Genomic DNA, 15899 nt, shown 5'->3' on the forward strand with positions numbered 1-15899 from the left:
AACGTTGAAATCATTCTCCACTGCACTTGAGACAGGTGCATTCCACCTACTATATCATGCTCAATTGTATAGGCTTGAATGGCCTTTTGCTGCTCCTCCAACCTCTGAAGCATATAGAGGGTTGAATTCCACCTCGTTACCACTTCTTGCTTCAGATGATGGCAGGGCAGGTTCAGTAGTTTTTGGTGGTGCTCCAGTTTTCTGTACGTGGTGCCTGTACGCCGAAAGTGTCCCGCAATTCTTCTGGCCACCGACAGCATCTCTTGCACGGCCCTGTCGTTTTTTAAAAAATTCTGCACCACCAAATTCAAGGTATGTGCAAAACATGGGACGTGCTGGAATTGGCCCAGATTTAATGCACACACAATATTGCTGGCGTTGTCCGATGCCACAAATCCACAGGAGAGTCCAATTGGGGTAAGCCATTCCGCGATGATCTTCCTCAGTTGCCGTAAGAGGTTTTCAGCTGTGTGCGTATTCTGGAAAGCGGTGATACAAAGCGTAGCCTGCCTAGGAAAGAGTTGGCGTTTGCGAGATGCTGCTACTGGTGCCGCCGCTGCTGTTCTTGCGGCGGGAGTCCATACATCTACCCAGTGGGCTGTCACAGTCATATAGTCCTGACCCTGCCCTGCTCCACTTGTCCACATGTCCGTGGTTAAGTGGACATTGGGTACAGCTGCATTTTTTAGGACACTGGTGACTCTTTTTCTGAGGTCTGTGTACATTTTCGGTATCGCCTGCCTAGAGAAATGGAACCTAGATGGTATTTGGTACCGGGGACACAGTACCTCCAACAAGTCTCTAGTTGGCTCTGCAGTAATGATGGATACCGGAACCACGTTTCTCACCACCCAGGATGCCAAGGCCTCAGTTATCCGCTTTGCAGTAGGATGACTGCTGTGATATTTCATCTTCCTCGCAAAGGACTGTTGAACAGTCAATTGCTTACTGGAAGTAGTACAAGTGGGCTTACGACTTCCCCTCTGGGATGACCATCGACTCCCAGCGGCAACAACAGCAGCGCCAGCAGCAGTAGGCGTTACACGCAAGGATGCATCGGAGGAATCCCAGGCAGGAGAGGACTCGTCAGACTTGCCAGTGACATGGCCTGCAGGACTATTGGCATTCCTGGGGAAGGAGGAAATTGACACTGAGGGAGTTGGTGGGGTGGTTTGCGTGAGCTTGGTTACAAGAGGAAGGGATTTACTGGTCAGTGGACTGCTTCCGCTGTCACCCAAAGTTTTTGAACTTGTCACTGACTTATTATGAATGCGCTGCAGGTGACGTATAAGGGAGGATGTTCCGAGGTGGTTAACGTCCTTACCCCTACTTATTACAGCTTGACAAAGGGAACACACGGCTTGACACCTGTTGTCCGCATTTCTGGTGAAATACCTCCACACCGAAGAGCTGATTTTTTTGGTATTTTCACCTGGCATGTCAACGGCCATATTCCTCCCACGGACAACAGGTGTCTCCCCGGGTGCCTGACTTAAACAAACCACCTCACCATCAGAATCCTCCTGGTCAATTTCCTCCCCAGCGCCAGCAACACCCATATCCTCCTCATCCTGGTGTACTTCAACACTGACATCTTCAATCTGACTATCAGGAACTGGACTGCGGGTGCTCCTTCCAGCACTTGCAGGGGGCATGCAAATAGTGGAAGGCGCATGCTCTTCACGTCCAGTGTTGGGAAGGTCAGGCATCGCAAACGACACAATTGGACTCTCCTTGTGGATTTGGGATTTCAAAGAACGCACAGTTCTTTGCGGTGCTTTTGCCAGCTTGAGTCTTTTCAGTTTTCTAGCGAGAGGCTGAGTGCTTCCATCCTCATGTGAAGCTGAACCACTAGCCATGAACATAGGCCAGGGCCTCAGCCGTTCCTTGCCACTCCGTGTGGTAAATGGCATATTGGCAAGTTTACGCTTCTCCTCCGACAATTTTATTTTAGGTTTTGGAGTCCTTTTTTTTCTGATATTTGGTGTTTTGGATTTGACATGCTCTGTACTATGACATTGGGCATCGGCCTTGGCAGACGACGTTGCTGGCATTTCATCGTCTCGGCCATGACTAGTGGCAGCAGCTTCAGCACGAGGTGGAAGTGGATCTTGATCTTTCCCTAATTTTGGAACCTCAACTTTTTTGTTCTCCATATTTTATAGGCAGAACTAAAAGGCACCTCAGGTAAACAATGGAGATGGATGGATTGGATACTAGTATACAATTATGGACGGACTGCCACGGTTAGGTGGTATAAAAAAACCACGGTTAGGTGGTATATATTATAATAATAATACAATTATGGATGGACGGACTGCCTGCCGACTGCCGACACAGAGGTAGCCACAGCCGTGAACTACCGCACTGTACACTGGTTGATAAAGAGATAGTAGTATACTCGTAACAATTAGGATGACACTATGACGGTATAAAGAATGAAAAAAAAACCACGGTTAGGTGGTAGGTATATAATAATAAATAATACAATTCTGGTCGGACGGACTGCCTGCCGTGTGCCGACACAGAGGTAGCCACAGCCGTGAACTACCGCACTGTACACTGGTTGATAAAGAGATAGTAGTATACTCGTAACAATTAGGATGACACTATGACGGTATAAAGAATGAAAAAAAAAACCACGGTTAGGTGGTAGGTATATAATAATAAATAATACAATTCTGGTCGGACGGACTGCCTGCCGTGTGCCGACACAGAGGTAGCCACAGCCGTGAACTACCGCACTGTACACTGGTTGATAAAGAGATAGTAGTATACTCGTAACAATTAGGATGACACTATGACGGTATAAAGAATGAAAAAAAAACCACGGTTAGGTGGTAGGTATATAATAATAAATAATACAATTCTGGTCGGACGGACTGCCTGCCGTGTGCCGACACAGAGGTAGCCACAGCCGTGAACTACCGCACTGTACACTGGTTGATAAAGAGATAGTAGTATACTCGTAACAATTAGGATGACACTATGACGGTATAAAGAATGAAAAAAAAACCACGGTTAGGTGGTAGGTATATAATAATAAATAATACAATTCTGGTCGGACGGACTGCCTGCCGTGTGCCGACACAGAGGTAGCCACAGCCGTGAACTACCGCACTGTACACTGGTTGATAAAGAGATAGTAGTATACTCGTAACAATTAGGATGACACTATGACGGTATAAAGAATGAAAAAAAAACCACGGTTAGGTGGTAGGTATATAATAATAAATAATACAATTCTGGTCGGACGGACTGCCTGCCGTGTGCCGACACAGAGGTAGCCACAGCCGTGAACTACCGCACTGTACACTGGTTGATAAAGAGATAGTAGTATACTCGTAACAATTAGGATGACACTATGACGGTATAAAGAATGAAAAAAAAAACCACGGTTAGGTGGTAGGTATATAATAATAAATAATACAATTCTGGTCGGACGGACTGCCTGCCGTGTGCCGACACAGAGGTAGCCACAGCCGTGAACTACCGCACTGTACACTGGTTGATAAAGAGATAGTAGTATACTCGTAACAATTAGGATGACACTATGACGGTATAAAGAATGAAAAAAAAACCACGGTTAGGTGGTAGGTATATAATAATAAATAATACAATTCTGGTCGGACGGACTGCCTGCCGTGTGCCGACACAGAGGTAGCCACAGCCGTGAACTACCGCACTGTACTGTGTCTGCTGCTAATATAGACTGGTTGATATTTAAAGAGATATTAGTAGTATACAACAATACTATACTGGTGGTCAGGCACTGGTCACCACTCCTGCAGCAAAAGTGTGCACTGTTAATTAATATAATTGTACTCCTGGCTCCTGCTAACAACCTGCAGTGCTCCCCAGTCTCCCCCACAATTAATTATAAGCTTTTAATTTATACATTGATGACTGTGCAGCACACTGGGCTGAGCTGAGTGCACACAGACTGAGTCACACTGTGTGACTGACTGTGCTGTGTATCGTTTTTTTTTTCAGGCAGAGAACGGATATAGCAGAGAGAAGTGAACGGATATATTATATTAAATAAAAGTTAACTAGCAACTGCACTGGTCACTGACTGTGGTAAACTAACTCTGTCTGCGACTCTGCACAATCTCTCTCTCTCTATCTAATCTATCTCTATTCTAATGGAGAGGACGCCAGACACGTCCTCTCCCTATCAATCTCAATGCACGAGTGAAAATGGCGGCGACGCGCGGCTCCTTATATAGAATCCGAGTCTCGCGATAGAATCCGAGCCTCGCGAGAATCCGACAGCGTCATGATGACGTTCGGGCGCGCTCGGGTTAACCGAGCAAGGCGGGAAGATCCGAGTCGCTCGGACCCGTGAAAAAAAACATGAAGTTCGGGCGGGTTCGGATTCCGAGGAACCGAACCCGCTCATCTCTACCATAAACTGCACAGGACTAAGGTCTGCTCTTTACAGTGCATTGCTGTTATTAATCTGGTACATTATCACGTATGCCCTAGCAGTATTTACTATATATATTTATCAAGGGGCCCAGGCTATGCACTCTATAATGGTCCCCCCCCCCGGTGGGCCCTTCATACCCCACTCCAACACTGCACATAAGGCTCAACAAGGGTGAAATAATTTGGGCTTTGGCATTATGGGGGACATTTATCAGAGTTTGGACAGATATAAAGTACCAACCAATCGGCTCCTAACTGTCCTTTTTCAAGCACAGCCTGTAACATGGCAGGAGGTGATTGGTTGGTACTTTATCCCCCACCCCCCCTTCGCTTCCTCTTCCATATGGGTGGCCACTCCGCCTCTTTATCTTGCTCTTTTCATCGACTTTCTACAACTGATTTATTTATTTTCCCATTGATAAACATTTCATCAAGCTCTTCTATTATGTATTAGTTGCGGGGTTGTTATTATAACTTCTGTTGCTAATTGTGAACCTCTGGGTAGGTCATTTATATAATGTCTTTCATCCACGGATTACATTTTGATTACCAAAAAATGGCAATTTCCATAAGTCTCTTCCAGGTGCATTGAATTATTAGAGCTAGATTTAGAATTGTCGTCTTTGTGTGTAGATTGGAAAGAAAAATGAAACTATTCGCCAGCTGAAGATCAGCCTGCATCAGTTAGAGAAGTTATCAGAGAGCCAGGTGAAACGTATAACGCAAGAGGCAGAGAATCAGCAGAAAGCAGACCAGCGAGCCTTAGAGGGGAAATCTGCAAAGCTTCAACACGAACTGCAGCAACTGAGATCACACCTCAATGGTACCATTTCTGAACACCGCGAGGTAGAACTAAGTCTCAGAAAGGTATATTGCCATGTTGCATTCAGTAGACTTTTTGAATGATTTCTGTCAAATCTGTGGGATAGAATGTCAGTATAATTGTAACCTACAAATGTATCACATTTTGGGGGGTATTCAATTAGATGCAATAATTTACAGCAGCTAATTGATTCGCCAGGGGCAATTCAAATAGCCCCAATACCCAGCACTTATTGGGGGTTATGCTTCAGGTGCCTCAGGCACGCAAAGCATAATCTCCAATAAGCAGCCTTCGGTGCCATCTATACCCCATGAGTCTGGAAACTTATCACGGATCCCATGTTGTCGTCCAAAAATGGGTAATTTTTCTCCCCCCCCCCCCTAATGGGCTTTAATGGAATAGCCAAATAATTACCATTGGTCAAAAATCGCGCTATCAGTGAGTTATTGTTTTTTTGGGGGGTAGAAAAAAAAATGCTAATTGAATACCCCCCTTTAAATACGCAGATCAATATTTACTGGAGGATAAATGGGGGTTTATTTAGTTACTTCCAAGAAAATTTGTGCCCCTAAAATAAAATACATTTTACTTCCAGTTATTTAACAATAAGAGAGGCCACACTGTAGTGCTGCTAATATTATATATACAGTAGAGCAGGGGTGGCCAGACTTTTGGAGTCGGCGATCTACTTGAAAGCTAAAAATCTTTTGTGATCTACCTAGGAGGAATAATAGCGCAAAAAAGTGGTCGTGGTATAAAAAAAAAGGGACGTAGCCTTGCTGCGCAGAGTGTAATGACTGTCTCGCACGAAATAACAGAGGGGAGGGGGGCGGCAAATGGTTGACAATATGGCCCTCTTGTTAGCAAATTGGAGGATGAAAAACTTAAAAATAAAAAAAATTAAAAAACTTTAAAAAAAAAAGGATTTTTTTTTTTCTTAAGAAGTCACTTTTGGTGACAAAAGCTGTAAACGTTTTTCAACTAAATACCTTTAATATTTGAATTTAGTTTTAAGGTCCACCAACATTTCTTTTATGTATATACACACACACAAACACTCTTTTAGATCCATAACGGTAAACTACTGTACACTGCTCAGCGCTGACTGAATATTTCACTGCAGGTCTTTTAAAAGTAAAACATTAACTTCCCACTTCATTACAGACCACTTAGACCCCTTTTCCACTCCTGTTCACAGTGTATGGGAGGGCGGCGCTGGGAGATCGGTGATCTCCAACCGCCGCCCCTGCCGCGTCACTAGCAGCATCACCAACCCGGCAATATGCCGGGATGGTGAGCGCTGTGGGAAAGGGGGGCTGTAGCACAGGTCGCAGTCGTGTCATGAGACACGGCTGCGACCCGTGCTATAGTGGAAAAGGGGTATCTATCTCCACCAACATCTTTAGAAAGGTGTCCTGTTGGGATATGGCACAAGTTAAAAAGACTGCGTGTGCGCGAACATTAGAGTAAATCCAAATAAACTACACAGTTCATTTTTGCAAAGCAAGTCTGCCAAGATGTCAGTCACCAGATTCCAATTGTAAAGCGCAACGGAATATGCTGCGCTATATAAGAAACTATAAATAAATAAATCAGTGTATCCCTTCTATCGCAGCAGTCTTCATTCTGCATTACACTACTTAAGGAGTGTAATGTAAATACAGTGGTATGCTATAATTTCCTTTTGTATGTTCTCTTTTAAGCAAAGCTGCAGAAAAAAAAGTTTCTTTTGCTCAATGATTTGTGTGTCTTTATTATAATCTTACAGAAAAAATATAAAGTTGAGACTGAAATTGAGAACTGGATACAGAAATATGATGCAGATATGGGTGAGAAACAGGTATGAAAAAGAAAATAAATTAGAGCTAACCAGCTCAATTTCCAAACACAGCCTGGAACGTGGCAGTTAGGAGCTGATTGGTTGGTACTTTATCTCTCCAAGCATTTATGCATATGCCCCACTATGTCACATTATATCATAGATAATTCTAAAAAAATATTTCTTCTCTTTAATGTTGCCATAATATGTACAGCAAATTAAATTAAAAATAGGGACCTCATTGAGTAATTAGTACTAAATAGCTTCAGCAAAATTATTTTTTACATAACTACGTGCCCAAGTATAAACTATTTACCTGCAATGTTGTGCCCAGGGTATTTCTAGAATGCATAAAAAAAGTAACTGTTGACAAATATGTTCTATGGAACACTGAATTATAATCCATCTATCTTCTTGACCATCAGGCAGAGCTGGAGGAACTGGAGGCATTGTATGAAGAGGAGAAGGCTCATCTGGCAGAACTGAAAGAGAAGCTGGCAACAGTGGAGGTAGAGTATGCCCAGATTGAGGAGGAGAGACGCCAGGCCCAGCTGAGGAAGGAGGCAGAAGAGAAGGAGCATGCCAACAAGGTTCAGGCTGCCACAATTATCCAAGCACATTGGAGAGGGTACCAGGTTCGCAAAACAACGAAATCTAAGAAAAAGAAAAAGAAAGGAAAAGGGAAGGGCAAGAAAGGAAAAAAATAATGGTCTGTATTACGCTATGCAACACAGTAATATTTCTGTACCCCAAAGTTCTTCTGACGAAGAAAAATCTCCACTTTATAGTCTTCCAGTTATACCCATGTTTCCTTTTACCACCCGTAAAGCTCTTTACAATTTTATCTGTAAATGCATCTAAACTAAACCAAAGATTAAAGTTCTGGTGCACCACAAATGTTTTACCTTTTATAGACTTGTGTATCTCTGGGAAACAAGATATATGCATCTATAAAACAGTTCTGCAGCAAAGGCTAAACATGTGGGGTGTGTGGGAACGCTGAAACAATGGTATAGGCCAGTGGCTCCCAAACTGGGCGCCATGGCACATTGGGGTGCGGCAGGGCACTTGCAAGGTGCCATGGGTTGGTGGTCCAGTATTAAATTAACACTGCACTGGTTTTGCTTGTCACAAAATATGTGGACAAATAGATGTGCAGGCCTATCCACCACCACAGAACTGGATGACAGTTATGCACACTTTAATCTAATAATATTTCTGCTGCGGGGTACACTGCAGGGACGTGCGGTGAGCTAAATGGCTCAGGAGGCACTGGCTAGCACCAGAGCCAGATTTACATGCAATATATGGGCATTATACACATGTATAAACTCCTAGAAATTTGGTGAGTTTTGATCAGAGATGTGCAGAAAAGATACACAGGTGAGGCACTGCCTCACCTGCCATATACCTTTTACTCCAGGGTTTTGGCTATAAAAATAATTAGAATAATGCAAAGAAAATATTTCAAACATATTCTTTGTATTTTTCATATACTTTATGCAGTCAAAACTCTTGACACAACGTTAGTATGACAGGAAAGGCTCTGCCTCACCCCACCGCACGTCACTGGTACACTGGGCTCCACAGGGAATGACATTGGGGTGTAGAGTAGGATCTTGATCCAAGACACCAACAGGCTAAAGGCTTTGACTGTTCCCAGAATGCATAGCGCCACCTCCTCTATAACCCTGCCTCCGTGCACAGGAGCTCAGTTTTGTAATTGGTGCCATGCAGTGCAGGCATACAACAGGTGGGCTGCCCCAGCAGCCCTCAGAAGAGCTTTTTTAAGTGAAAAATTAAGACTTCAAGGGCTGCAGCAGAGGCACTGTGAGTTTTAGATGTCAGTCAGACATCTCCTGCTGCAGCTCCATCACCTCCCCCAGCGGCGTTGTATACTCTCGCACCCTGGTTGCCGGGTACTTACAGCAGAGGCTCCGGTTTTCATCTGTCAATTACACACCCCACCGAAGCTCTCCAGGATCGTGTGGCCGCACTCAGGGAGGAGGTAAGAGAGTCCCCCAGACGAGACCCGCTGGAATTTGTGATCCGGAGCGGCCTGTGGGAGGCCGGCCCCGCACGCTGGCGTGGACACTGTGGCAGTATAGGGACCTCACTAGACCACCAGGGAGGTCAGTTTTTCTAAAAACCGTTTACTATAAAGCCCGCAGTACCCGTTGGTGAAGTCCAGCGAGGGGATAAGGCTTTGACCTGCAGCCCCTCCCCCAGCCCCAGGGCACCATTTAGAGTACATTTTCCCGCCCTGGAGCTGCATATCTTTCTCTCCCTCACTCCCTGTCAGCGTTTGGGTGCCATTGGGACAAGTTGAGCTGATCCTGGGACTGTTTGGGCAAATCCTCCTCTGTAAAGCCGCCCTCATGTCAGCGCTGTGCATTTTACAGGACACTTAAGTATTCTACATGTCTGCTGACAGTGTTAGTTATGAAACAGTGCATTTAGTCAGGGTTATTTAGTACAAGTACCCTGTGATATACATCCAGTCTTTACTGTGCATTGATATATCTATTGAGTATATACTGTAGCTATACTTAGTATTACTCTGTATTGCTAGTCCAGTGCAGTTTTATAGCATGTCATAATTTCTGCATTGTACAATGTGACTATGTGTGTGAGCATATAGCTGCTGTGTGACCTCCATTTCGTGTATCTCACTCAGATTGCTATCCCTATATTCTGTAACCTGAGGGGGCCAAGTGCGTCAGGGTTATTATTTAATATAGGTGTTTCACAAGATATACTTATTGTGTATTTTTATCTGTGATTTTTAGTCACCATATACCTCTGGAACTCTCCGTTTGTGCTAATAAACTACACAGGCGGTTCTTGTCAGGTGTTGTGCTGCTGAAATTGTACTGGGTTGCCTTGAATTGAGCTTTCAGAAATGTCAGCTACAAGGGGCGACGGAGCTGGGGCTGATCCCACAGTGCATGGTGGTGATGCTGCAGACACGTTTGAGGAAAATATAGCAGCAGAGGGTTCAGGTTCTGGGGGTTCCTTACCCCCCAGTGGGACTGTAGCAACGGGGCTTCAAAAAGACCCACCTTGGGCTACTTTCTCCACATTATTGAATACGCTGGTAACTAGACTTAAGCCCCCTATGGGACCTCTTGTGCCGGTACAACCACTTATGGTCCCTGCGGTTAATCTGCCATGGGCAGATCAACTGTCCACTCAGTTACAGCAATTGAACCAATCACTGACTAAACAGAAATCTCACCCTCGTCCGCCTAAGACCAAAGGGTACTCTAAGCGGGCCATTGCTTCCTCACAATCCACCAACATCCCAGACACCTCATCTGGTGAGGATGGCGTATATACTGACCCCACAGACACTGATTCTGATACTTCTGATGGGGAATCTGTTTCACAGGTGGATGTTCCTGACTTGATGGAGGCTATCAGGTTAATCCTTCAAATTACTGATGACCCAGAGCCTGATACTGCCCCTAAGAAACCGGACAGATTTAAACATCAGGAAGTGGTTAAACAAGTTTTACCTCTCTCTGACCATTTAGATGACATACGTCAGGAATCCTGAGAAAATCCAGGAAAGAAATTCACGCCTCACAAGATGATGCTGGCTCGCTATCCCCTCGCGGTGGAGCTAAGTAAAAATTGGGAGACACCCCCGTTAGTGGATTCGCAGGTGGCGTGGCTGGTGGTATCCTCAGCTCTGCCTGTAACTACCGTCACGTCTCTGAAAGAACCAATGCATAAGCGTGTGGAGGGTTGTTTAAAGGCGATTTACATCCTAGCTGGTGCTGCGCATCAGCCCAACATTGCAGCGACTTGGGCTGCAGAAGCTATTGAAGCGTGGCTCAGGAGTTGGAAGCTGAGATGTCTTCCAACGCTTCTGATCATGCTAGACAATGTCTATCGTATATTGTCACAGCTTCTCATTACATTAAGGAGGCGGTTTCTGATGCCGGTATTCTGGCAACCAAGGCTTCTATTACGTCCATTTTGGCTCGCCGGATTCTCTGGTTGCGGTTCTGGCCTGTGGATCTGGACTCTAAGAAAACCCTGGAGGTGCTCCCTTTTAAGGGAGACATTCTTTTCGGAGAAGAACTCAACAAGATAGTAGCTGACTTAGCTTCTGCTAAAACAGCTCGTCTACCTAATACTGCTCCTTCGGTACCAAAGGCTAAGAGTACTTCCTTTTGCTCCTTTCGTCCTTCAGGGAAAGCAAAGGGTCAGGCGTTCCCGAAACAGGCTCGCACTTGCAAACCCACTAAACCCAAATCTAAACGGGCCTGGGCTGCCCGTCAGCCTGCTTCCAAAACTGACAAGCCTGCTGCATGACGGGGTGGGCCTCCCTCTGGGGGATTCCAGGGTGGGGGGCCGACTTCTAGGGTTTACCCAGGAATGGTTGAAGACCACTTCAGATGCCTGGGTACGGGAAGTTGTCACTCGAGGTTAAGCCATATCCTTCAAGAATCGTCCCCCTCATCGATTTTGCTTGACAGATGTCCCTTCGGATCAGGTGAAGGCAAAAACTCTTCATTCCGTGGTACAGTCCCTCCTGGACACAGGAGTGGTAGTACAGGTGCCTGTGGCTCAGAGAGGCAACGGGTACTATTCACAGCTGTTCCTAGTCCCGAAACCGAATGGGTCCTCTCGGCACATTCTCAACCTCAAGTCCTTGAACAAATTTGTAAGGGTCTCCAAGTTTCGTATGGAAACTCTTCGCTCTATTGTTCTGGCCTTGGAACCTGGGGATTATATGGTCTCCCTGGATAAACAGAATGCTTACCTACATATTCCCATTGCAATGTCACATCAGCAGTACCTGAGGTTTGCGGTTGGCAACCTCCATTACCAATTTCGGGCATTACCTTTTGGTTTGACCATGGCTCCGCGAGTCTTCACCAAGGTCATGGCGGTAATGACGGCTGTACTCTGCTATCAAGGGGTCAGGATCCTGCCGTATCTGGACGACTTGTTGATCCTGGCAAATTCCCTAGAAATTCTCCTACGCCATCAGGATCTGACTATCCGGTTTCTGCATGCCTACGGGTGGCTCATCAACTGGAATAAATCTTCCCTGGTCCCTGCTCAGAGCATGGTGCACCTGGGGGCGTTGTTAGACACTCACAACCAGCAATTGTTCTTGTCTCAGGAGAAAGTCCTGAAGCTTCAGGACAGGATTCGATGCTTCCTATCTCGTCCGCAAGTGTCTATACATTCGGCAATGCAACTACGAGGTTTCGTGGTGTCGGCTTTCGAGTACGCTCAATTCCATTCCCGCCCTCTGCAGAAGCGGATTCTTGCCAGGTGGGACGGCCTGCCTCACCGGATCAGGTCTCAAATGATCTCCTTGTCTCCGGAGGTCCGTCTGTCACTAAGATGGTGGCTGCAGGACCATCGATTGAGCAGGGGTCGTCCCTTCTGGATCTCCAACTGACGACGGATGCCAGTCTGAGAGGTTGGGGCGCGGTGTTGGAGCAACACTCCCTTCAGCGTTGGTGGACCAGGGAGGAGTCTCTCCTCCCAATAAACACTCTGGAACTGCGGGCGGTGTTCAACTCACTGAACTTGGCCCAGCATTTAATACAGAACAGACCTGTTCAAGTACAGTCGGACAACGCCACCACGGTGGCATACATCAATCATGAAGGCGGCACTCGAAGCCGCATGGCAATGACGGAAGTATCAAGGATTCTTCAGTGGGCGGAACGCCATCTGCCAGCCATATCGGCAGTATTCATTCCGGGGGTCCTAAACTGGGAAGCGACCTTTCTCAGTCGTCAGGACGTACACGCCGGAGAGTGGAGCCTCCATCCAGAAGTGTTTCAACTCCTCGTGGACAAGTGGGGCCTTCCAGATGTGGACCTGATGGCGTCTCAACACAATCGCAAGGTTCCGGTCTTCGGAGCAAGGACAAGGGATCCTCAAGCAGCGTTCGTGGATGCACTGGCAATTCCATGGAACTTTCAGCTGCCATACGTGTTCCCTCCGGTGTCACTCCTGCCCAGAGTAATAAGGAAGTTCAAGCAAGAAGGAGGAATCCTACTTCTGATCGCTCCCGTGTGGCTCAGATGGCATTGGTTCTCAGACCTTCAGGGTCTCTCGATAGAGCGTCCTCTTCTACTTCCACAGCGCCCGGATCTCCTCGTTCAGGGCCCCTGTGTATATCAGGATTTAGCCCGGTTGGCTTTGACGGTGTTGCTCTTGAAGCTTCCGTCCTGAGGGCCAAAGGATTTTCTAAGGCGGTCATTTAAACCATGTTGAAGGCCCGGAAACCGGCTTCTGCTCGGTTTTATCATAGGGTCTGGAATTCTTACTTTGCTTGGTGCGCCACTAATAATCATGACGCTTACAAGTTTAGTACGGCCAAACTTTTGGCCTTTCTACAACAGGGGCTGGACTTGGGCCTTCGTCTGGCCTCCATCAAGGTTCATATTTCTGCCTTGTCAGTTTGGTTCCAGAATAAAATTGCGACTTTACCTGATGTTCATACGTTCAACTCAGGGTGTGTTGCGGATTCAACCTCCTTATGTCCCGCCTGTGGCTCCTTGGGACTTGTCGGTGGTTCTGGAGGCGTTACAAGGGTCTCCGTTTGAGCCTCTTGAATATGCAGACCTTAAGTGGCTTTCTCTTAAGGTATTGTTTCTGCTGGCTATTGCCTCTGCTAGACGGGTGTCGGATCTGGGTGCCTTGTCTTGTAGGTCCCCATAACTGATTTTTCACCGTGACCGGGCGTTTCCTAGAACACGTCACGGGTACTTACCTAAGGTGGTGTCTTCTTTTCTTCTTTCCACCTTAATCAGGAGATCGTGGTTCCGGCCTTTGCCTCTCCTGACTTGTCTTCCAAATAGCGGTCTTTGGATGTGGTACGGGCTCTCCGTATCTATGTGAAGAGAACTGCATCCCTTCGGAAGTCTGATTCTCTCTTTGTACTGTTTGGTTTTCACAAATGTGGCTGGCCTGCTCACAAGCAGACCCTGGCCAGATGGATTAGAATGGTGATTGCACATGCTTATATGTACAGGCTGGCCTTCCAGCTCCTGCTACCATCAAGGCCCATTCTACTTAGTCTGTTGTACCTTCTTGGGCGGCCCGCCGTGGTGCGACCCTTGAACAACTGTGCAAGACGGCTACGTAGTCCTCAGTGAACACGTTCATAAGGTTCTATGCCGTCGATACTTCCGCCTTCCAGGATGCTTCCTTTGGACGCCGGGTTCTTGTGCCTGCTACAGTACGTCCCCTCCCATGAGGAACTGCTTTAGGACATCCCCAATGTCATTCCCTGTGGAGCCCAGTATACCCCGCAGCAGAAAACGAGATTTATGGTAAGAGCTTACCGTTGTTAAATCTTTCTGCGAGGTACACTGGGCTCCACGGGGCACCCACCCTGACGCACTTAGCTTCTTTGGGTTGGTATGGCATTAGCCGCCGACACTTTCTGCTGTCGTGAGAATGTGGTGTATGTGGCTACTAACGGTTGTCATCTCTTTTACCTGCTACTGCATTGGACTGGTTAACAAAAACTGGGCTCCTGTGCACGGAGGCGGTGTTATAGAGGAGGCGGCGCTATGCATTCTGGGAACAGTCAAAGCTTTTATCCTGTTGGTGCCTCGGATCAAGATCCTACTCTACACCCCAATGTCATTCCCTGTGGAGCCCAGTGTACCTCGCAGAAAGAGATTTAACAACAGTAAGTTCTTACCATAAATCTCGTTTTGTTGAGTTTCTCAGTAAGAAACTTTTGGCCTGGTGTGCCGTGAAAAAAATGCTGATACTCTAGGGCGCGGTGATTCAGTAACGTTTGGGAACCACTGGTATAGGCAGGAATGCTTGTGTTATATTGTCATATTACAGCTGTCAGTGTCTGATGGTGACACCAGTGTGCATAGCATACATTGTGCATATTTGCACACAAAGAGAACACATAAGCACGAATGCAGATGGAAGGGTCATACAAACGCAGGCCCAGTGCAGTAATGGTGTTGCGACTCATGCAAACCTACAGAAACTTGCATATTGCGCCTTCTCCAGGGTAGGTACAAATGAGCTGTCATAAACCAGACACATCTGATGCAGATCCGGACACATTTCTTTAGAGTAGCCTTTGCATTTGATCCACACTACCCAACCAGGAATTGTGTGAGCATTGGGTTGAACTAGTTAAGGTATTTATTATTGTTCTACGAACATCATGTTAATTAAATAGGTCCGGGACTCCGGGTCGACAACAAAAAGGTTGACACACCTTAGGTCGACATGGACAAAAGGTCGACATGGACAAAATGTCGACAGGAACAAGGTCAACATGGAAAAAGGTCGACATGAGTTTTTAATGTTTTTTTGGTGTCGTTTTCTTCGTAGAGTGACCAGGAACCCCAATTAGTGCACCGCGTCCCCTCGCATGGCTCGCCTGCTTCGGGCATGGTGCCTTTGCTCCGCTACCGCTTCGCTCGGCACAGATTACCGTTCCAATCGTAGTCCACGTGGATCGTTAAGTATGAAAAGGTTCCAAAAAAGAAAAAAATCGTGAAAAACTCATGTCGACCTTGTGTCCATGTCGACCTTGTTCCTGTCGACCTTTTGTCCACGTCTACCTGAGGTGTGTCAACCAATTGGCGTCAACCTAAGGTGTGTCGACCTTTTTGTTGTCGACCTGGAATCCGGATACCAATTAAAAACAGACAGACTCATTGTTTCCTTCCCAATTGGAAGCTATTTGTTTTCTTGCAATAATTAAATACAGAATAAAAATGTATTTCTATTCAGTTACTATAGGGCAATGTTGTCCGCAAATAAGAACAGTTTAAACAAAGTTTAGTTTGACTTTAGACACGTGAC

At 46.3% G+C, this 15899-nt stretch overlaps 1 protein-coding gene across 3 annotated transcripts in view; it reads left to right on the forward strand.

Annotated features, from left to right (window-relative positions):
- IQCD (IQ motif containing D) overlaps positions 1–7970 on the forward strand; it is a 31650-nt gene extending 23680 nt beyond the window's left edge. For all 3 annotated transcript variants that reach the window (XM_063913306.1, XM_063913305.1, XM_063913307.1), the window contains exons 3-5: positions 5065–5298; positions 7023–7094; positions 7499–7970. In XM_063913306.1, coding sequence (XP_063769376.1) covers positions 5065–5298; positions 7023–7094; positions 7499–7780 — 588 coding nt within the window. In that variant the 3' untranslated portion in view covers positions 7781–7970. The remainder of the gene's footprint in view (positions 1–5064; positions 5299–7022; positions 7095–7498) is intronic.
- Positions 7971–15899: the final 7929 nt, after the last annotated feature.

Source organism: Pseudophryne corroboree, chromosome 1, assembly GCF_028390025.1.
Source record: "Pseudophryne corroboree isolate aPseCor3 chromosome 1, aPseCor3.hap2, whole genome shotgun sequence".
Classification (NCBI taxonomy): domain Eukaryota; kingdom Metazoa; phylum Chordata; class Amphibia; order Anura; family Myobatrachidae; genus Pseudophryne; species Pseudophryne corroboree.